A 23,618-nucleotide genomic window follows, 5' to 3' on the forward strand; every position below is an offset into this window, starting at 1 on the left:
TTTGTACTGGTTTGGCTCAGGCAGATGCTCCGGCTCTGATAAATCAGGACTTTCTACTCCTTAATATTTAACACAGATGCCGAGCCGAAGCCACAAGAGTAACTGACAAGTTTACATTGAACTGTTATAAACTTCTGGTACAGAAAGCCCCCTTTTTTTTTTCTTGCACGTCACGTCATATATGTTCAATGACGGGTCTCCCAGTGGGAGGTCTGTTTCTAAGGCAGTGCTGAGTAATCTCATTATTTACACGAATTCTGTATTTGTGCAGGAAAAGGCTCCGCTTCCTGAAATCCTGTTCTCGCTTAATTCCCACTCAACTGCTTGTGCTGTTTTAATAAGCTGAGAGAGAGGATGGAGAGTACGATTCTGTGCATGCTCACAAGCGCGCTGTGTCTGTTCACTTGGGGTAAGCTTGTTTGTCCGGCTCTTCCATTTGGACATAGATTTGTCAGCACATCTGTTTTAGCATAACGGGGTTTTTTTTTTTATTGTGTTCCTTGATCTCATTTCCTTGAAAGTTGGATTCTAGAGAAAACGATCTAGAAGAACAACTTTTAGAAAAGCATCTTTGCATTGTTATGCATTGTCTTGCACGCATGCTGCAGCTTTCTTCCATTGTAATGCTTAGAAACGAGCGGCTTTCTCAATAAAGAGCTGCAGTTCGAGCAACTTTTTGGCCGTTTTAGTCCGGTGATTAACGCTTCTGCTGCTGGACAAGGTAAGCACCAGATGATCCGAAAGTGATGAACTATTGGAAAGTGTCATTCTTGCTCCAGGGGGATTTTTTTTCTTTTCTGGTAGGAAGCGGCATGTTTTATTGTTCTTTCAAGCTAGTAACCTCTTGTAAAAGAATCACAGAGCTGCTTCTAATTACAGCTGTTTAAAGACAAATGTTTTCTTGTTTGTAGGAGCTTGTATACAAGGCATGGATTAGTGCATGAGATTTCTGTGGTCCCATCTTCTTCTTGCAGTCTTTTTGTATTGTGGAGGGTCATGTTGTCTTCCATGAAGTGAGTGGGTCAATATTTAAAGGTTGTTGGTGGTATATTATATTTGCTCGATGCCATCCCGTTTCATCGATTAGTTGTGGTACGGATGCAGCAAAGTTTAAGATGACTTTTAATGAGTTATGATAACTTTCGGAGTCTCCGTTTATTTGCACTTTCGATTACTTTGCAATGGCTTGTGTTGTGATACGAGAACAATAACTTTTTTAATGCTTAAAATAACTTGTTGCAAAAGTTAATATAGACAAGTTAAACTCTGCAAAGCTGCTAGTTTTGAAGTAGCAGATAAATCTACACGGAGAGTCCAATTCACATGCCAAGCTGATCAGTGATTGACCGATCGACTTTCTGAAGCAATGCCAATTTTCTTCAACAACTTTCTTCTAATCAGTATATATATATATTTCTTTATTGGTTAATATTTTAGTATAGCTCATCCCCATCAGAAGGCCAGTTTCAGACAAGCGTATTGTAACATGTATACATAATAAGAACATGTTACATATGACATAGCAGGCATATGTCATAAGTATTGGATCTGTATTTGCCATTGTGTTTGCGGTCATTCATTAATTTTTCTACTTGGCAAAAACCAATTCGTTTTGGCCAGTTAGAAAATAGTAGCAATATGGAGGCAAAAACAGACAAAAAGGGTTATGATGTGTCTTTAAAACACGGTCGTGAAAATTATGGCTATGTGAATAGGTACATAGAGTTACGTTAGCTCTATATTGCAGGCTGCAAATAAGGAGTAATAATACACCGGTCTAACGCAGATATTGAGCTCGCAGTATACGGTATATTACAAAGGCACTGGCACTATGGCTTCCACTTATAATGGAGCCATGACCGCTACAAGGGATTTATAATGGGTTCCTTAAGGATGCATATACACCGGATGGAATATTCCGAAGGGTGCTGCAGAATATTCCGCTATCAAAATCCGCACCAAAATCTGCAGGTCTACGGCCAGATTCATATGAGTGTATGTGTATTTAAGTGCATGTTTGCGCCAAATGGGAGTTGCATCTTTGCGCACATAAGCATACTTTATTGTACTTTTTGCGCACGCAAAAAACACGCACTGATGCTTCAAACCATTGAAATGTCAATTAGTTTAAGGCGTTCGAAATGTTCTCTTTGCCTGTGCAAATGCAGGAAAATAGAGCGTACTGAATGTATTTTGGCGCAACCGAATCGCGCAGATCAAATACAAGGCATTTAAACGACCCCACTGAAATCAAGAGGCTCTATTTCCAGCATATTGCATGTGCAAATATGGTCATGTGAACCCGGCTGAAATGTGGTTTTCCATGCAGAATTAAGTAATCCATGTCAAAATCCGCATACAAATTGTGATGTATATCTTTCCGTACAGCGAAATATTCCACAGTGTATTGTGAAAGCACCCCCAAGGTTTTTTATATAGGTTCAGGTAGGCAGCCTTGTAAACTACGCTATTCTTGCCATCAAAAGGAGTGCCAACCCTAATGGAATGGCAAAAAGCGGATTGTAGACAGAACCTTATTTTCTGCATTGTACGGTATTGAAGTGTCACTACTCTTTATTATTATAGTTCTCTTTGCTCTCAGTTGACTACAATCTAGATTTCCATTATATAGTAATGAGTTAAACTGTATTAACTTACCAAGTTGGAACGTTTGCAGTAAATTTTAAATTAACACTGGATTTCTAAAAACAGAAGCATCACAAAGTCACCAGATAAATTAGATATCCTTTAAGTACCTTTAGAAGCATTTTTCCCGTTCACATGGATGTTTTTGTTTTACTGGATCAGCTGAGCATTAAATGGCAATGGCAGTTTCCTTACTAATCCCATAACTGCACAGCTTTCAAACCTTGAGCAAACCTCAAGTCTGAGAAGATCAAGTAGGCAACATATGGTTTTAATGCACCCACATACAATGCCATTAAAGTTGTTCCCTCCCATGTGATCATGTGTATATATTAAATATGTCTTTGGACCTGTTCCATTATGCCTGAGGAAGGACCCTGAGAGGTTCGAAAACTCGCTATAACATGTATTTTTGTTAGCCATTAAAAGGTATCATAACTACAAGATGACTTGGTTTCTCTAAATGAGAACCGTCACAAATTGTTCCCCTGTGATAATTGCACACCGTGATAATTTGAAGCGGTTCAGATGGACAATTTGGACAAGAAAATGTGTCAGAAGGCTTCTTGTGTTAGGAAACAGTGCCATGAGGCTGTATTGCAACCTGCAGGAGGGTGGAGGGCGGATAATGGCCCCGCGCCTATTTCATTTAGTTCTCTGCTATTTTGTATCTGTTCCTGTTCCCCTTTTTAACGTGCTAATATGTCTGCAAATGTTGCCTACACGGTCTTAAAGAAGTCGTATGACTGTGATGAACCCTCTCCGTTTTATTTGAAAAACTGTTGACCCCAGAAAAAGAAGTACTTCTCATAGGTGTGCTCACATCTTGCTGTATCTCATAGGTGTGCTCACATCTTGCTGTATCTCATAGGTGTGCTCACATCTTGCTGTATCTCATAGGTGTGCTCACATCTTGCTGTATCTCATAGGTGTGCTCACATCTTGCTGTATCTCATAGGTGTGCTCACATCTTGCTGTATCTCATAGGTGTGCTCACATCTTGCTGTATCTCATAGGTGTGCTCACATCTTGCTGTATCTCATAGGTGTGCTCACATCTTGCTGTATCTCATAGGTGTGCTCACATCTTGCTGTATCTCATAGGTGTGCTCACATCTTGCGGTATCTCATAGGTGTGCTCACATCTTGCGGTATCTCATAGGTGTGCTCACATCTTGCTGTGTCTCATAGGTGTGCTCACATCTTGCTGTATCTCATAGGTGTGCTCACATCTTGCTGTATCTCATAGGTGCGCTCACATCTTGCGGTATCTCATAGGTGTGCTCACATCTTGCTGTATCTCATAGGTGTGCTCACATCTTGCTGTATCTCATAGGTGTGCTCACATCTTGCTGTATCTCATAGGTGTGCTTACATCTTGCTGTATCTCATAGGTGTGCTCACATCTTGCTGTATCTCATAGGTGTGCTCACATCTTGCGGTATCTCATAGGTGTGCTCACATCTTGCGGTATCTCATAGGTGTGCTCACATCTTGCGGTATCTCATAGGTGTGCTCACATCTTGCTGTATCTCATAGGTGCGCTCACATCTTGCTGTATCTCATAGGTGTGCTCACATCTTGCTGTATCTCATAGGTGTGCTCACATCTTGCTGCATCTCATAGGTGTGCTCACATCTTGCTGTATCTCATAGGTGTGCTCACATCTTGCTGTATCTCATAGGTGTGCTCACATCTTGCTGTAGCTCATAGGTGTGCTTACATCTTGCTGTAGATGTAGTTGCGGATTTTGGTGTGGATCTGCAGCCGACTTCACCCCTTCTTTGACAGGCTGAAATCTGCTGCAGGTCTGTGTGAAACATCCCATCAAAATAGGCATGACGTGGCGTGGATTTTGACTCGAATTTTGGTGTGGATCCACATGAATATCTGCTGTGCAAAATATGCTGCGGATTTTGGTGCCATGGACCAGGGCTAACGTCATGATGCCACCCTGGCTCCACCTCCTGTTGGCGGCTGGCAAGCTTCAACAGGTTTCATCTCCAGAGGTGTCAAGGCTTCTTTACCATAAGAGGTGTGAATCTGTGAAATAGCCACCTCAGGAGATGGTCATAGCAGAGACAGGTGATTAATATTTATTAAGGCACTGTTAATTCCAGGGCGCTCTAGAAATGAAAAATAGTGTTTTTTTTCTAGATTACATTCGGTATGAACTACATATATAACCATATTACAAATATAAAACAACAGGAACAGAAGACATCTACTAAATGACTAGCAAACTGATACAGAGTGATAGAGGACAGTAGGTGAGGGTAGAAGGTGCCCCTGTTATGGTGGCTGAAGGGGGGGGGGGGGGGAGTGTGATGAGTTGAGGTAGCGAGTTCCAAAGTATAGGTGATGCACAGGAGAAATCTTGAAGATGATTGTGTGTGGAGTAGACAAGAGAAGAGCAAAGAAGAAGGTCTTGTGGAGACTGGAGATTGCATGTGGGGAGGCATCAGCAGAACAGGTCCGAGATATATGAATGGGACAGGTTATGGAGAGCGTTGTATGTGGTTGATAATACCTTGAAATGGATTCTCTAGGCAATAGGTAGAAAGTAAAGGGATTGGTAGAACAGAGAGGTGGGTGAGTAATGAGGTAAGAGGTAGATTAACTGGGCAGCAGAGTTGAGGATGGATTAGAGATTGGTGAAATTATGGTTCAATTTGAACTAAAGTCTCTAAAACTGGTTAATAAAAACTGTCTAAGAGCCATAAAAGCCTATATAACATCCTGAGAGTCTTATACAGGACTTTTATGGCTCTTAGACAGTGCTATACGCTAGTGTACAGGACTAGTGTTGAGGGAACTGAACCAGTAGAACCCTGTTTAGAGTTGAACTTTGCTAAAAGTTCAGTTCAGGTTCATAAACCAAAAGTTTAGCAAAATTCAACCTAAAACAGGGTTCTTCTGCTTTGGTTCACTCAACAATACTCAGCACCTAATGGTCCCTGATATTATTTTACCTGTTTCTATAAATTGTGTACATGATAGATACTGATACATAAAGTCTATAGTTAGTTCATCAATCTGGAAATAGAAGAATGTGGCAGTGCTTCACAAATAAGCCCAATTAGAGCATTGACAATTCCTTATGTTGCCAGGGACCTTATGGGCATTTACATCTTTAGGGCTCAATTCAACTGTAACCTATTGCTACTCTTGTTGTCATTCGGTATGTCTATATATAATTGGTGATCTCATGATGTAGTAAGTACCATTGTATGTGATGAACAATCAGGAAGGCAGAGCATCTATGGGGAGCTCAGCAGTGTTTGACAGCTAATTCTCCCTCCTTGTAACTGCAACATGAACAGCGCCGTAGATTCATCTAACCAGAGATAATATTGCCCCCAAAGCCATACAAATCATTTGTTGCCCATCCAGTCTCAAGCTTATCTGTCCTAATATTTACAGCAAAAACTTCTGTACTCGGTTGCTTTGCACTCATTTAGAGATCCCATGTAGCAATGAAGGGCAAAAGACATGAGAATATAAGTGAGGACCTTTGTTTTCAGGCAATTTAGCTTAACCTGTAGGGGCTGGATATGAAGCGGGCCTGAGAGCCAACCCAGCTGTATACTCAGTGGGTTTTGGCTGTCTGAAACTTTTTGAAACAGCAGCCACAAACAAACATGATTGGAACTAGCTGTCAAACCTGACTGCAGCACATAAGTCATCAGCTGGAGAAGGTTCCCCCATCCGACTCACCCTCGGCCCCCGTGATGTGACACGGGGTGCTGATGGTTGTCATGCTAGTCCTGGGCATAGTGAAGGTTCTCAGGGGTGCCATGTTTTAAACCCTAGTAAGCCCTGCCTGTGTGGCAGGGCTTAAAGGGAACCTGCCGCTAACTCTAAATACCATAAACTAAGTATAAATAATAGTTTAGGTATGTGGAAGGCTGAGAGAAGACTTAATAGCGGTCTACAAATATCTGAAGGGCTGTCACAGTGCAGAGGGATCAGCCCTATTCTCATCTGCACAAGGAAAAACTAGGAGCAATGGGATGAAACTGAAAGGGAGGAGACACAAATTAGATATTACACAGTGAGGGGGATCAATGAGTGGAACAGGTTACCACGGGAGGTGGGGAGTTCTCCTTCAATGGAAGTGTTCAAACAAAGGCTGGACAAATATCTGTCTAGGATGATTTAGTGAATCCTGCACTGAGCAGGGGGTTGGACCCGATGACCCTGGAGGTCCCTTCCAACTCTACCAGTCTATGATTCTATGATATTCACCAAGTCCTCCATTCCTGTGCTGTCTCCCAGGGAAGTCAGCGTGTACACAGCAAGCGTGACTCTTTACTATAAGCACCGTAATTTAGTTTATGGTGCTTATGATTGGTGACAGGTTCCCTTTAATATGTGAATGTTAAAAATATGATATACTAAAATATTAAAGCATTGCAGTATATTGTAAAAGCAATCAAACAACCACAAATTCAGATTCCAAAGAGGACTAAAAAGTATAAGATTAAGTCACATACATTGTTTACAAAAAGAACAAAAAAAGATATTAAAAATTCACCCCTTCCTTTTCCATTTTTCTTACAAAATAATCTAAACAATAAAAAAACAAACAATCAATCAGTATTGCTGAATGGTGAGGGTATGGTGAACACTGTCAATAAAAACCCACAATGCCAGAAGTACACTTTTTTGGTCACTCCATCTCCCCATACAAATTTGATAAAAAGTCGTACAAACCCCAAAATGGTAGCAATAAAAACTACAGCTCACCCACTAAAACACATTTACAGGGGCTTTCCCACAAAATAGATCTATTGCATAACCACAGGAGATTTCTTAAAGCTTGTACTCAGGGGCTTATCTAAAGGCTCAGGAGCCTGGGTGCAAAGTTTTAGTTCGGGCACCCCCTTCTCCATCAGTACCTGTGCCCACACCTAAACTGCTCTGCAAACAGCTGCAAAACAAATTTACATACATGATCTAGCCCCTTGGTGTAAGCTTTCTAAACATGACTCATTGCCTGGACTACGTAAAAATTTGTTCACACAGGCGTCAAAATCGTTCGAGATGTGTGCGTTGTGAAACGCACAAATATGAACCCCATTCTTTTGAATAGGGTCATACACATGAGCGATGTTTTCTCGCATGGCACCATGAGGTGATGCTATGCGGGCAACAAATCTCGGCATGTTCTATCTTGTGCATGCTCTCGGATCACACCGCCCATTGTTTTAAATGGAGCCGGCGGCAGCAACGCCAGCCCCATTGAAAGCAATGGGAAAAACTCTGCGATCCTCTGCCGCAGCTGTGACAGCCGCACTAGAGGATCCCTGCTCCCTGAAGTGATGCAAGGCTGAAAAAAAGGCCATGAAATGCCACGCTTCTATATCACGCTTGCCCGTTCATAAATGAATGACTGCCTGTTTACATGGCAGATCCGGTGTTTAGTTTTCTCGTACATTGTTGAGTCGGTGCATACACTGAACAATAATCATTCAGATTTTCATTGGATCGCAGGAATCCAAACGATTATTAGCCCATGTAAAAGCACCTTTAGCTGACAGCAGTCCGCTGTATCACCAAAAACCTCAGGCAGAACAATAACCGTCGCCCATGAAGAGGCGGGCCCAGAATAAATACATTTCCATTATAGCTGGTTGGTTGGCTAAGAGAAGCACCTCCCTGTCGGCCAATCAGTTTATACACCACAGGCGTTGTTATAGCAAGTTGTGAAGAAGGACACAATATACACTGAGCCCACTGAGGGATTTCCAACAAAAGACACTCCAGGGGCCTTCTGCAGTGACTGGAAAAGTCTCTCATTGGCACTCAGCACTGAATGACAGGGTGCATGCACCAAAAGGATGTAGACATTAAATAACCAGAAGGTTTGTTGATCTCAAATGTGGATCCATGGATTATTCTGACTGCCAATATGGAGCCTGGAATTTTTTTCCCCCAGAATGAGGATAAATTGGCTTCTGCCTCACTGTTTTTGTTTTTTTTTTGCCTTCCTCTGGATCAACAAGAGAGGGGGGTGGGGGTGGGAGAAGGGATGAACTGGATGGACATTTGTCTTTTTTCAGCCTAGCATACTACCGTATGTTACTATGTGCATCGGGGCCAACGTCATCCTGTCTTCATTTCCTGATTGCGGTCAGTGCGTCAGAACAAGGTGGAGAGAAATTGAATGGACACACAGAAAGAGCAAGAAATCATAACTTTTGTTTTGCTATCGGTCTCTATTGCCACACAGCCTTACCTATGAGACCCTACAGGTGAACACTGTAAAACTGACAGGTCTCTCTCATTAGGAATACCTAATCATAAACATATATTAAATAAAAGTTCCCTCTGGAATTCTTGCCCTCGTGTCGATTAAAGATAAACTTACACATTTAGAGGAAAAGCTAATATGACATTTGGGTTAAAAACAATATAATGGGGGGGGGGGGGAGATATAGAAACCTGAGTAATGGAAAACTGGACAAGATGTAGGCATTCAGATGAAAAATATGACAGATGGAATTTGACTGGCTGCAACAGGCAACTATTTCAGTTTTCACTCGTAGTTGGCCCCTTTTTTTGTATAATATATATCCCCTAGGTGTTCTCAGAACTATTTGGTTCCTACATTTTTAGACTTAAGAGCCAAAAGCATGCAAGTGATTTTGAAAGTGGATTTTCCAGGATTAGAAAAATCTCATTGCTTTCTTCTAGAAACAGTGCCATACCACTCCACTGGTTGTGTCTGGTATTGCAGTTCAGCTTGCAATGCCTAAGCTGGATGCCAAAACACCTCATCCGGATTAGACATAATAGTTGTCTAACATGACAGATATACGCACTACTAAAAACTTGGAGAGAAAAACAAGATAGAACGTAAATCAAAAGGGGGAAATTGTAAATCTCTATCACACTAAGATGGAAAAAAAAAGTGCCTAAAAGTAGGGCGATTGCCCTGATAAGGACGGCTCTACGTCAGTAAACAGTGACTGCCTAAACTGTCCCTAGATGGTAAAGGGCTAAATACTGACAGATGTAAATATCAATAATAATGATATTGCTAGGTGGCAGATAAATCGGGCCAGATAATAACAAACACCAGGGACTTATCTGAGGCAAAAAGAGGCAGCCCTCATGGGCGGGGCCAGAACTCCACCATTAAAGAATTAACTGGTGCCTTCTGAGAGAAGGGTTCAGAATTTATATACTAAAAATAAAGGCCGATTCGCCACCTAGCGAAATGATCTTCCTGATAACCAATCAAACCTCGTAGCAGCAGAGAGGTGCTTACACATTGCTGCTAAGCGCCAAATGACAAGGTGCATGCACCAATGTCATGGTGACGTGGGCCAGGCTGATGTTACATCTGCCCAGATCCATTTTTGTGTCATGGCCACCATGCTAAAAAAGTGGTCAGTGCACTACAACATAGCTCCATTGTAGTCAACAAGATGTAGACGACCTGTGAACAGCACGGTGCCATGTTTAGAAGACAGCAGCCATGTTTTTCTAATCAAGGACAACCCCATCACGACTGCTGCGCAGATATAGCTTCAAAAGTAGTTCCAGGCGTAGCACTTTTTATGTGGTGTTTTTCTTGTCATTTTTTAAGCAATGCTGTGGCCAGATGTTTACAGTAGACTACTAGGAAGTGATGAAACGTACTACAAACAGCGTACTTTTTCTGGTGTTTTACCTCACTTTCGTTGTGCTTTTTGAGTCTATTGAGTCCAACACTTCTGTCAGGCAATCACCCTGATAGTGTAAACACTTTCTTTTATATTTCATGCAATACTGTTGATTTTTAATATGGTAACCAAAACTATAATTTCAAAACTCAGTAGCCAAATTTGCCCAAATGATCTTATTTTGGCCTGGAGCCTTGCTTGAAAACAATATTTTAAAAGCTTTCCCCCACCATTAAATATAATTTTGATCATATAGAATACAAAAAAAAGAAAATTCCTTGACATTACCTGCTGTTAAAAACCGATCTATTGAAAAGTTATGATATTTACTTAGCAAGTATGGCGGCACCTGGTGTTCAGTATATAGCAATGTGCATGTCCACCTAATGAGCTGAGTGCTGGAGAACAAATGATCAGTCACTCTTGCCACAGCCAGGTCCCTACACAGTGATACTCTGTTCACTGCATGGCAGCCAATAGAAATTGCAAACTGCCCTTCCTGTGCAGTCTCTGCAGTGCGAATAAGGAGGACGGAACAATATCTCTGCAGCGCCACCTATTGGATGGCAGCATTCCTTCAAATCAATGTACGAATTTTTAACAAGTAGCATGGCCGTACAGCAGAGAAGACTCCTTCTACGGAGAAAGTGAGAAGGAATTACAGTATATTGTCAGCTGTCACAGGTGAAAGGTGACTGATCCAGCTCAGAACACACCACCATCAGCAGAGATTAGCGAGCGCATCAAAGGGAACGTATAATGGCAAAAAATAAATAGAAGCATTAGAAATTAAACAAAACTTAAAGAGTGACTGCACACAGAAACTTGTCAAAAGTTTGGATCAGCAAAGTTCTTAGTGTTGAACCCTCCACTGGTTGTTGAAATGAAGGGACTGCAGCGCTCACCCGAGCACTGTTCCCCTTTGGCGGTGTTCATTACTCTTCAATTCTTCTGGGTAGCTGAAGACAGGCTCATACAAGTCTATAGAAGGTGCTTGTAGACTTCTTTGAGCCCAACTTCAGCAGCCCAGAACAGTCGAGTAATAAACTCAGCCAAAGGGGAAGAGTACTCGGGTGAGTGCTGCAGTCCCTTCTTTTCAACAATTAGTTCTGGTGTCAGCACCCGGGACCTGGCTTGTAAGGGGGATATATCCAAGATCATTTGTAAATATCATCTTGGATGTCCATTGTCTGTAGCATTGTGGTTTATGTGCCCTCATTTGCTTCCCCTGTCTTGAGTGAGGAGGAGTTCCTGGTGGGAGTGGGAGTTGAATCTGAGTAAAATTGTCTTTCTCTAGCAGCACCATTGGGTCCTGGCTCCTTGTATTGTGTGTGAATTCCTGAACCAAGTTGTATATGGATTCTTCATTTCAAGTGCCTGGAAGTGTGTGAAAGTTGTCAAATAAAACAAGACTTAGAGCCATCTTGTGTGTCTACATTATATTCTCCCTGGTTACACGCTGAGCAAAACATTTGAAAAGTTTACGTGAAATGTCAAAAGTTTTACTAAAGTGCAGTTACTCTTTAAAGGGAACCCATCATCACTTCTTACCCAAGTAAACCAAGCACAGTGCCACAATTATGACCCGCATCTCTTTCCCAAATAATTTTGCCATGTCTATTTATAAAAGCATACCTCCGGAATCCCTGTTTAAAGATTTCCCACGCTGCATGTAAATTACACAGAGTGGTTCGGTGGGCAGGCCAGGCCGTCTCTGTTAGCTGCAAGTTTTGCCCCAAACTTTGCCTCTCGCCTCCCTAAGGCTGCCAGTCCATGGGCATTGCGATATCCTGTGGCGGATCTACGCTGCGGGAGCCGCCGCCCGGGTGCAGGAGCCAGCCGACGGATCTCCGCGGTGAGCCTATCTGACAGATAGGTTCTTAGCGGAGAATCGCAGCATTCGGAGAATCGCTATGAGAAAAATCGCCACGTTGAGAACCCTGAGCTAAACCACACCGCAAGTGTGCAGCACTCTGTGGATGATGCAAATGTCATCTGAAAAGAGAGGGGCAGACTTTTGGACAAAACCTACGGCTAGCAGAGACGGTCTGGCCCGCCTACTGGACTGTTCTGCGTAATCTACATGCAGCGTGGGGAAACTTTCAAACAGCGCTACCTCTGGTAAGATTTTATAAAGACATGGCAAAATAAGTTTGAGAAAGAGATGCAGGTCAGAATTGTAGCGCTGTGCCTGGTTGACTTAGCTCAAAAGTAATGGCGGGTTCCCTTTAATTCTTGCTTAATTTCTGATGTTTTTGTACCTATTTAGCCTGCAAATCATTTTCATACCAGAAGTTCTGAAATACCGTTGAAAATGGTTTTAAAGTCATTCGTAGTATCTGTAGAATAAACATAAAAGAGCTGTTTATACATATTTTGCTATTACGTGTCCAGCAGTTTTTCAGTGACCTCTGACCTTGGAATGATACAAAGTTACTACAGAACTCCACAGACTTAGAAATATAGATTTGAATTCTATTGTTTAATGCACTTTCTGAAAAGTTTCCAGAATGGGCTGAAGCAAATGGAGCGTAACCTCCGGGACATGCCAGATTTGGCATTAGAGACCCTTTAAAATGATAAATTCAAGTTTCTAATATAATCAAATTCACCTGGTAATGAAATTACTGCGCAAATAAGGAACAGATGAAGAAAGAAACGTACATAGGAGTCGTTTAGAGTTTTCAAAAATAGGGCTATCTCTAGAAGAAAATACCCTGTTTCCCTGAAATTTTAGACAGGCTCCAAAAGATGCGTTAGGTCTTATTTTCAGGGGATGTCTTATTTTCCATGAACAACAATCTACATTTATTCTTAAAAAAAAAAAAAAGCATTTATTCAAATATAGCCAAGTCATCCCATCCTGGAACATCATAACTCTCCAAACCCTGAATTCCATCGTGAATTTCTTGGGACTCCATTTCCTTTAGAACCAATGGCCCCAATTTCTCATGTCTAGCCACAGCGCTCTCCTTAAATGAGCACCTCTTAACCGTGTGGCCTGCTAGAAACGCATTTGCAACGCAACTGTTAGTGATTTTATCCCATGAATTCTTCATGCAAGTCACAACAACAGTCTAGACCCCACGAGACCCAAAACAATAAGGGTTGGCAAGCCGGGCACTCACACATGGATCGGGTATTCCTGCTGTTGTCATTTCTGTCACAGGGCGTTGCGTGCTAAAAGAAGCAAGGTGGCAGCATAAATGGGTGCAAAAAATCATATATAGATTTATCCTCCCATGCCAATAGACTGTCACCTACGTTTCGACCTGTTAGGCGCGTTGCGTGCTGTCAGGTCCCTTGGTGTTCAAGTAGCTCTCTTCTGCGTTTCACTGCTAAAGCTAAAATCTCCCAGCATGCCTTATGTGTTCAATTTGCTTTGTTGTGAATTTCACCCTTTGTTTTACATAATATGAATATTGCAAATTTGCAATCCACAACATTCCCTCAAATCCACTAAGTGGGTGAAATCTGTAGACATTTCAACAAGGGGTGTCTGATGAAGAAAACTAATGCAGAATATAGATCATGCGAATATTTAGTTGATACCCTTACTAGGCTTCAATAATCACACTTGATCGCCAGAAATCCAACACTCTTATTGAGTCCAGAACAGTTATGGTTTGGTTGGGTTCGGGATCATCATACATTATATCTATTGTAGCTCTCCTTTGGAGAACACCTTTAGTTAAAGCAAACCTGTCATAAGCACCACAAAATCAATTTATGAGATTATAGGATAGGGGCAGAGGAGTCTGGGGCTACACTTTTATATTTACCTAGTTCCCCATTCCCCCGCTGTCTGCCTTTGAAGTTGGCGGGCTGTCCGTGTATCGCATTAATCTCTGCAGTCAGTGTACGTGAATACCCATAGAGAACAGTGTATGACTGCAGAAAGGAGTCCGATGGATGGACCAAGCGCTGGTGTCCAGGGCTGACAGCGTAGTAGGGGGAAATCAGGTAATAACAAGCACATATCCGGACTCAGCGGACCCTGTCCTATATGTGCAGTCAAGACCAATACAGTCCAAAAAAATTCACTTTTTGTGGCTAATGTAAATATTGGCGTTACTTTTTGATAGCGGTGGTTTCCACCTTCCTATACTTCCATGAACCCTACTTTTTCCCTCTACTTGCTTTCACGTTTGTTGCCAACATAGTATGCCCATCAGGAGATAAAACGTGGAATCATCTTATCAAAAGGAACTTTCCAAAATCAGTGTGAATTTTGCAAAACGTGTTCATCATTCTACATCCAGGACAGTAAGGATCCTTTAAGGGCGCACGTGGCACACTTACTGCAGATTTGTGCGCAGAAAATCTGCAACAGACTACAGCAGCAAAGTGGATGAACTTTGAATAAATGGCACCAGCATGCTGTGAAAACAGAAGCTGACCTGCGGGGCGGATTATGATATCCGCAGCATGTTAATTATTTCTGTGGATTTTCATCATAGATTTCACCCTTTGCCATACATACCGTGAAATGTCAGGCAAATATGCAATAAAATCTGCGTGTGAGGCCTCATTCTCACCTGCGGATACAATTTAGGTCTGTGAAAAATCCACCGTCTTCACTGCGTGTGTTTGTACGTTTTTGATGTGTATGTGTGTGTTTTTATGTCCGTGTTGCATCCGGGTTCATTGCTTTTTTCATTGCCAGTGTTTTCCCAACTCACGTAAAACAGGGCACATAAAAAAATGCAGTGAATACCAATAGCTATTTTTTTTTTTTCAGTTTTTTTCCGCCCCCATAAACTTTAATGGCAGATTTTGATCTGTAAATATAATAGGACATGATGTGAGTTTGTTTTTTGTTTGCAACACCGCCCCTCATAAGAAACACAACTCTGAATCTAACAATGTAATTCCACGGTTGTGTGTGCTGTCCGTATTCAGTCAGTAAAAAATACGGACGGACAATATACCTGTGTGAATGGGCCCTAATGTGCGGATATTTCGCATTTTCTGAGTACCTAATCCTACATCAAACATTTTAAACACCCTTATGAATAAAACAAATATGCTTTTCATGTGAAACACTACAACGCTCCATGGTTAAAGGGACTCTGACAGCTGCCAAGAGCCCTATAGACTAACATTATGGGCTCATAGGAGCTGAACCACTGAATTCGGGGATGCAACACTCATACTTACCTTCCTCGTTGTTCCCCTGGGGTCTTCTTGCAAAGTCACCAAGACATACATTCTAGTCCTTTGTGAGCGGACAGTGGAGGGATGAAGAGGAAGGCAATTGTAACAGCGGTTCAGCTCCTATGAGCCCATAACATTTTGTTTATGGAGCTCATAGGATCTAACAGTCACTTAAAAACTGGCATTCTGATCACTTTCATTTTATATGTATAATTTATGTATATATATATCCCCGTGGTTCATGGCAACATTGTTTCATTGTCATAGACTTTCGCTGGAGCCTGGTGTTTGGTTCATTACATTTCGGTAGTAGAGTTTCAGAATTCTGACCAAAAGCTAAGATTTCACTGTTTTGCCTGGGGATAGACTTAAGATACTAAAATAAAAGCCAGATGCATCCAGTTATTAGCTTATGTAGCTATTATACAATATGGCACCAAGCATAACTCAATCAGCAATATGAATACAGGTGAATTCAATAAAATATCAAGCTGCAGTGCACTAAGGCTATGGGCTTAAAGAGACGCTCAATGGAAGAAGTACTGTACATGATCCCAACAATTTTACCATCAGAGGCACAGGTAGAGCTCTAACAGCTCGGGCCCGCCCTTGGTTTATTTTCAGCTTACCCCGTAGCTTTCCCTCTGATGCAACATCTAATACAGAGTATATAGAGCGTTATATGGCGCAGTGCCTGCCCTACAGGGGCGCCTCTCAATTAAATGTTCAAGAAGTTGTTTTTCTTTCACTTAGCAAAACCAAAACACGGTGAGCCAGTACCTTAGCGCACCATTTTAAGTCTGCCTTGAGGAGGAAAATAAGTCTATAATTTGAGACTGTCTGTCTTTATCCTCTTTAAAGATTGCTGAGGAAATCTGTCTCCAGGGAGGATAGAGTTACACACCGTCAAGGATTGTGGGGCCAAGATTTCTTAAAAATTTTAGAACAGAATATTGGGCAACCGTCAGGGCCAGGGATCTTCCCAGAAGGAATAGAAGAGAGGACTTCAAGAATCTCTTGTAGGAAGAAAGGGGAGATAAGCTTGTTTTGTGCGTCCTGAGAAGGTTTGAGCAGGTGACTGAAGTTGAGAACAGAGTTGATTTGTCCTAGTTTAGGATTAGGGGAAGGGGGGGATTTTCAGACCACTTTACATTCTATAGGTTTTTTTTAGAGCGCTTTGAATTCTTTTCCAATATCGGAGGTACGGTATGGGAGATTTTAGTAACTCTCTCTGTTTTTATAGAGAGTATAAAGGGTTTTTCTTTTCTTTTTTTGATGAGAAGAGATGTTCATTTTAAACCTTTATCATGAAGGGCGTAGTGCTTAAATCTGCAGCTTTTTAATTCAGGCGAGTCTTAAGCTGATCTCTCAGGTCTTCAATCTCTTTTTGTGCTGAGATGAATTTGGCTTTCTTCTTCGAGTTCTCAAGACTGGAGATCCAAGAAAGGAGGGAGTTCAAATATATTCTCAGTGCTTCTTAAGCCTGCTGCCCAGGGCAGTTCTCCACTTATCAGAGAATCTATGAGCTTCCCATGGAATGGTTTTTGATATTTCAAGGGTTTCATTTAAGCTGAAGTAGTCAACTATGTTTTTAGCGACTTTGTCGCAATGTTCTTGGTTTGCTAATGTTTCATTTAGAGACCAGGTCCAGACTCTTTGGTAGGTTATTAAACAAGACCATAATAGATGTTGCGCATAGTCAAAGGTAGTTATACATCCTATCTCTGACGGAACCACATCCTGAAAGTGTTTCTCTTATATAAAAAGCTAATCTAGGAGGTTATAAGAGAGGTGTATGTGGGAGAAGTAGGTACACCTGAAAAATGATGGGTTCTCCAGATGTCGATTAAGTATAAAGAAGCAGGGGTATTTTTTTTCTTAGTTTAAGCAACAGCTTATGTGAAATAGAGCTTATTATGTTTTTAGATGGACTGAGATAGAGATTGAGGACAATATTTACCTCCCATAATTATCTCAGCTAAGGAAAGTCATTCATCTAATTTATCCAATAACCAGGTGGCTTAAGGAGTGTTGGGTAAGTGAAGACTGACTAGCAGTCGAAATAGCTATAATGTTCTTTTAGAAAGAAGTATCTCCCATTCGGTCAGACACGTTGGTGACTAATTGGAGGGAGGACAATGCTTACTCCTTTACAAGCAGTGGAGTTTGTATAGTGGCGCCAGATGTACAGTAGTAGGGAGTGTGTGAAAGGAAAGGCTCAATCTGAAATTAGACTTTTTAATGAAAAGGATATCAGATTTTTGTTTAGGATAGGAGCTAATGGAGTGATTCTTGTATCAAAGCAGGCAGGAGAGTAAAGGGAGACACTTGTATAGAAATAGGCCATGCTGATCACATTCTGTATGGAGGATGAAGGTGCTTGGTAAGTCAATTGAGATGCTTAAGGGGATTTTTGGCAGCCTGGAAACTTGAGGGTGCCAGAAGATTGAGAGCACCCAATCGGGAGTTGTGCATGATTACCAATGAGCTGAAAATTTAGGCCTTTGTTCACTTTATGGACCAGGCCACAGTGAATTAAGGTAGGAACTAATTATATTCAAATGTACAGGAAGATCTCGTGAATCCCACAGGTACAGTGGTGAAAAGACAGAGTTGTTTTAGGTGAAGAATTGCTCTAGATAAAGCAAATATGAGAAGAACTTTCAAAGCTACGTCTTTCCTGCTCCAGCTTTAGCCACACCCCTATAAAAGTGCATATTTAATGCCAATGAACAGATGAGCCTCACAATATTAGTATACATCTACGAAAAATGTACAGAATAATTATAGTCCGTATTCTCGAATAGTAATGACATCACCCTCCTCTACTGTCTTTGTGTTGCGTAGCTCTCACAACGTTAAGAGTTTCTCCACAACGGATCGTCTTATCTGCACAAGGCCTCGTTTTATTTTTAATAGGATGTTCCCATTTGTCTGAGTGACACAAAAAGGATGTTTGAAATAGAAAATAATAGTTACATCCTCTACGTGCCAGACAAAGTGATACAGACATCCTTCCTACACTGTCACATATTGCTGACTTCTGCGTTCTCCGTTCATAGGAATCATGTCATCAGATTTGCTTAAAAGGGTAAGGGTGCGGAGTGATGGGTGTAGTGACAGACACCAGTAGCTTTTGATGGAAAATGTGAAAACACAGCAAACATTTTCTCTCCTATGTTCCCCTCATGTTGTTTGCATAATAGATGGTAAATATTAAAGGGGTATTTCCATCTCATACATTTTCCCATGGTTCTTTATAAATCACTTTTTAAAAAGTTCCCGTGAGACATTATTGAATTATGCAGCCCAGTCCAATGGGCGGGCCGGACCATCTCCCTTGTCTGCAGGCTTTGCCCATAAGCCCGCCCCTTTCTTCTCTTATCGTAGCATTTAATCCACACTGTGCTGCAAAATCTTCCACCACCAGTTATTGCGCAGATCTTCTGCAACTTTTGTGGGCAGAATCACCGTGCTCATCTGTGTGGGTCAGTGAATCCATGGCAATGCTACATGGCTGACATCTAGTAACTTACCGATGGTCATAGGAGAAGAGAGGGGAGGAGTTATGGAAAACCCTGCAGACAAGAGTGATGATCCAGCCTCCCAACTGGATCAAGATGCATAATTTACATGCCGCGCAGAAACTTTTAAACAGTGATTTAACAGGAAACACTGTTTCCCTGAAAATAAGATGTACTCTTATTTTTCAGGATTTTCGGGGAAGCTTGAAATATAAACCCTATCCCAAAAATAAGCCCTAGCTGCATTACATTTAAAAAAAACACAAAAAAAATTACCTAGCAAGTACAGTCTAGGTCCCTCCCTCTGCTCTCCGGAGCTCCAACACCCTTCTTGCACTCCTCGGCCACCCACAGAAGATCACTTCCTGGTTATGGGATTAATAAATCCCACCTCCAGGACGTGATGGCTCTGATTGGTTATTGAGTGCTGCTCAGCCAATCAATGCAGCGCTCGATGCAATGACTGTGATTGGTTCATCAAGCTCTGCATTGATTGGTTCTTTGACCGCTGCTCAGCCCATCCCAGCCATTGTGTTGTGGAGGCAGGATTTATGAATTGGCCAATAAATACCACAGCTCAGCACATCGTGGCTCCAGAGAGCAGCGGGAAGTAACTGGACTGGGTCTGCTAGGTAAGTATAATAAGACATCCCCCATAAAATAAGACCCGGTGTCTCTTTTGGGGCAAAAAATTAATATATAGGACAGGGTCTTTTTTTTAGGTAAACACAGTAGATGTAGGTGATAACTGTAGCACTGGGCTTGGTTTAGTATGGTAAAAACTGATGCCAGGTTCCCTTTAAGGAACCACTGTAGAACAGCCAGTTTGTCTGTTTCCATATACCCAGCTACCTCTGCTCGTGGCATATGGGCCTTGTTTGTCTGAGATGAAAATAGCCCTTCAATTAGTTGTAATTTACTGAAAATTATGCATGAAAATACATTACTGGTATGGAAGATTTAGGTTGCCTTCAGGTGGCTGCAATACGGACACATTTTAGTATCCATATTATCGCAGAAACATGTAGACCTCCTGCAGTTTAATTAAACCAAACTTAGATGACCATAAGGTTGTGTAGTGATCTAAGGAGTATGTGGTACTTTGAACACTAAAGTTTGAGTTTTAATTCAAATAGCAGAATCTTCACCGTGGTTCTAGTGTTAAAGGAGTTTCCAGAATTAGAGAGAGAGAGTGAAAAAAAAGTGCCACTCTTGTAATATGATGTGTCAGGAACTGGGTCAGACCTACCAAACAAAGCCTATGGACAAGAGTGACGCTGTTTCTGAAAAAACAAGGATGTGTTCCATATACCAGACAACTCCTTGAAGGTTAATGTAAACCCTTCACGTGCTTTCCATCATCTAAATGGCTCATAATTCTGTTCTAAGATTCTTATAACCCTTTATAGCAGATGGACTTCCGTTTTCTTATACACAGCTCCAAATCCGCCATGTGGGTGGAGTTAAATGATGAAATTCTAGAATTCAATGGCTACCGTTACTACATATATTTATACAATAAACCGAGTAAATCTGCATTTCGTAAGCTTCTGGCATTGCTGGACAAGGTAGACAGGATTTCAGCACTTAAAGGCGTTGTCTAGTTTAGAAAACTTATTTTCCTATTATGCAATTCTTAGTTAATAGACGAGGATCTTCTGCTGAGAATTCTCATCTCTTGGCCGGAGTGGAGAGCGGTTACAAAGACTGTCTCTCTCTGGAGGACCCAAACAACTTATTGAATTGAATGCACACTGTGTAATGCTTAGTTTCACCTGTGGGGGTGCTGCAGGGAAATTAAACACTCACTGCCAGGGCAATAATTACTGGAGGACCCAACAGAGGGAGACTTTGTGATCAGTTTATTGTCAAGGGACCCTAAAAATAGTGTAAAGCCCCTTTAAAGCAAATGTATTACCTAATTTTTTTAAAATTAAATTAAAATTACAGATCGTTAAAAAAAAATTTTCCTCTAATCTGCTTTTATTTTGATTGTTGATATTTTTTATTCTGTCTATTGGGAGGGGGAGTTTTGCCTGGGTTGTTGTTAACAGCATTTAGAAATATGCTTTACAGCAGCCACATGGACATAGTATCCTGTAGACTGAAGATGATTCATTGCCTTCAATGAGACAGTGTTGTAGCCATTCTCTGTGACCTGTGCAGGGAAGGAGAGGAGGTAAACTGTGACCATCACTTATTATGAATGGTGGATCCTGTGTTATCTATATATAGTTGTTACCTTTCATTGTAACCCTGCTTGTGGTGAAATGACTGATGAAATGTTTTCTATACAAAACAGGAAGTGTCCGACTATTATTAGACTTAGTGGACGGTGTGAAACTGCAAGGTTTCAGAATTAATTTTTCTTTTTTGAAATCCTTAAAAAATATTTAGCACAAAAACTTGATTTAAACAATAGGCCAATTTCTGATGACACATTCCATTTAACTCTATCTGCGCAGGGTCTATGAAGCCCTGTAAAAGGCAGAGTTTAAACTGCTATACATAATAAATTAGGAGATATTAAAGGAGTTTTCCCAGACTTTCCCAAAGGTGTTTTCACACAGGTAGAATTAGCCCACAGGGCACCCCACAAGCCATGATTAATTCTGCACCATTTCCTGTGGATTTTGATGCGGAATCGAAAATGGCTAAATTCTGTTGGCAATTCTGCATCAAAATCTGTAATGAGATTTGCGGGTTTTGCTGCAGAGATTGCAGCAATGGATTAAGGTGCAGATTTGAGTGTGTATGAGGGGCTAATTCCAGCCTGTGTGAAAGCACCCAAAACGTTAGCAAGGTCATGGAATATTAAACTATGCAGTATTCACTGGTTAGATGTCCCAATGGTCCAGAATGGCTGCTGCGGTTCCACTGCTTAAGGGCTTGGTCACACGAGCGTATATCAGCCGCTGTTTTCACGCCGGCCGATATACGCTACCATGTAATGCATTGGATTCCAATGCATTAGATCACACAGGTGTATTCCTGCGGCATAAAAGTGTCCAGCCAATATAGCGCCGTACGCTCTTACGTCAGGCAGGAAACATAGTCCTGGAACTATATTTGCTGTCCGGAATACAGCCACTGCCATAGACTCCTATGGGAGCCAATGACAGCTGCTGGAGAAGGGAGGTTGGAGGGAGTTTAGCCATCCCGTGCTTTGCTGACTGTTTGCAATGGGAGGGGCGGGTTGAAGGTGGAGTTAGTTGATCAGCTTCATCCCCTCCCATTGCTGGCTGCTGACAAAGGGCGGAGAGTACACTAGCTCCCGCCCCTTCCCGCCTCCTCCCCTTGCCAAGAGCTAGCGAGGGGGAGGGAAGGGGAAGACTGCTTAGCGGAGCTAAACTGTCTCCCCCTGCCCGACGGCATTACGGGCTCGGTGTGCTGTTTGAACAGGCGCACAAACGTTAGATTTGTGCACCCGCTCATGCGTTTTTACATTGCCGGCGGGCAAACGTAAAATTGCATACGCCTGTGTAAAAGAGCCCTAAGTCCCTGAAACGCCTACAGTTATCACATATGCTCATCATTAACATGACCTCTACAGCTAATAATTGGCTTTACCTCTCATGTGTGCATGTGACCACTGCAGGGGCTTTCAGGACGAGAACTACAGGAATTGGAGCGGATGCGTTGGACTAGTGGTGCATCTAACTGGTGAGTACTGCATACACGACATGGTGTTAAAAGGATGGACATTTACTTTAACCCCTTCCCGCTCCAGGTCGTAAGTTTACATCCTGGCAGCGGGGTACTTCCCACAACAGGGCGTAAACTTATGTCCTGGGGATAGTGCGAGATCATAAGTGATCTGCGTACTATCCAGCAGCGGAAGTTGGCCGTCAGTAATAGCCGGGCTCCTGCTGCAACAGCAGGGCTGCATCGCAAATGCGCCCCCGCTGTTAACCCCTTCCCTGCCGCGATCTATGTAGATCGCGACACGGGAAGGTTCACAGAGAAAGCGCGCTCCCTCTGTGACGTTGTCGGGCTCTCGTGATATAATCGCAGAGAGCCCGGCTGGTTGCCATGGCAACAGGACCCCAGATGCCGGAGTCCTGTATTACCATTGCCTATGATCCCTGTCATAAGCGATAAGGCATTGCAGGAGAGAAGTCCTACAATGCCTTATCATAGCTATCAGAGCTGGTATGGTGAAAGTATCCCAGAGGGACACAAATGGTGTACAAAAAGATCAAAATAATGTACAAAAAAAAGTAAGAAAAAATTAAAATTTCACATATTTGGTATCATCATGTCCGTAACGACACATACAATAAGTTGCACATGCTTTTTATCCTGCAAGGCAAAAAGCGTTAAAAAAAAACAAAAAACGCTAAACAACTGAGGCAAAATGCTAATTCTTAGCATTGTGCCTCTCAAATAACACAATAAAAGTGATCACAAAAGCCGTATGTACCCCAAAATGGTACTGATAAAAACTACAGCTCGTCTTGCAAAAAATAAGCCCTCACAAAGTTCCGTAGGTACAAAATTTAAAAAGTTACAGGACTTTGAATGCAGCGATTTAGAAAAAAGAAAGATTTCCAAAAAAGGGTTTTTATTGCAGAAAAGTGGAAAAATCTAAAAAAAATAAGAATTTTGGTATCGTTGTA

At 41.8% G+C, this 23,618-nt stretch overlaps 1 protein-coding gene across 3 annotated transcripts in view; it reads left to right on the forward strand.

The window, feature by feature from the left end:
- The first annotated feature begins 272 nt into the window (after positions 1-272).
- Positions 273-23,618, forward strand: part of RAMP2 (receptor activity modifying protein 2) — a 52,350-nt gene continuing 29,004 nt past the window's right edge. The window contains exon 1 of one of the 3 annotated variants that reach the window (XM_066586022.1): positions 273-409. In XM_066586022.1, coding sequence (XP_066442119.1) covers positions 355-409 — 55 coding nt within the window. In that variant the 5' untranslated portion in view covers positions 273-354. Of the gene's footprint in view, positions 410-600; positions 722-23,618 lie in introns of those variants that run through there. The other 2 variants (XM_066586024.1, XM_066586023.1) reach the window with 2 other exon arrangements.

Source organism: Eleutherodactylus coqui, chromosome 13, assembly GCF_035609145.1.
Source record: "Eleutherodactylus coqui strain aEleCoq1 chromosome 13, aEleCoq1.hap1, whole genome shotgun sequence".
NCBI lineage: Eukaryota > Metazoa > Chordata > Amphibia > Anura > Eleutherodactylidae > Eleutherodactylus > Eleutherodactylus coqui.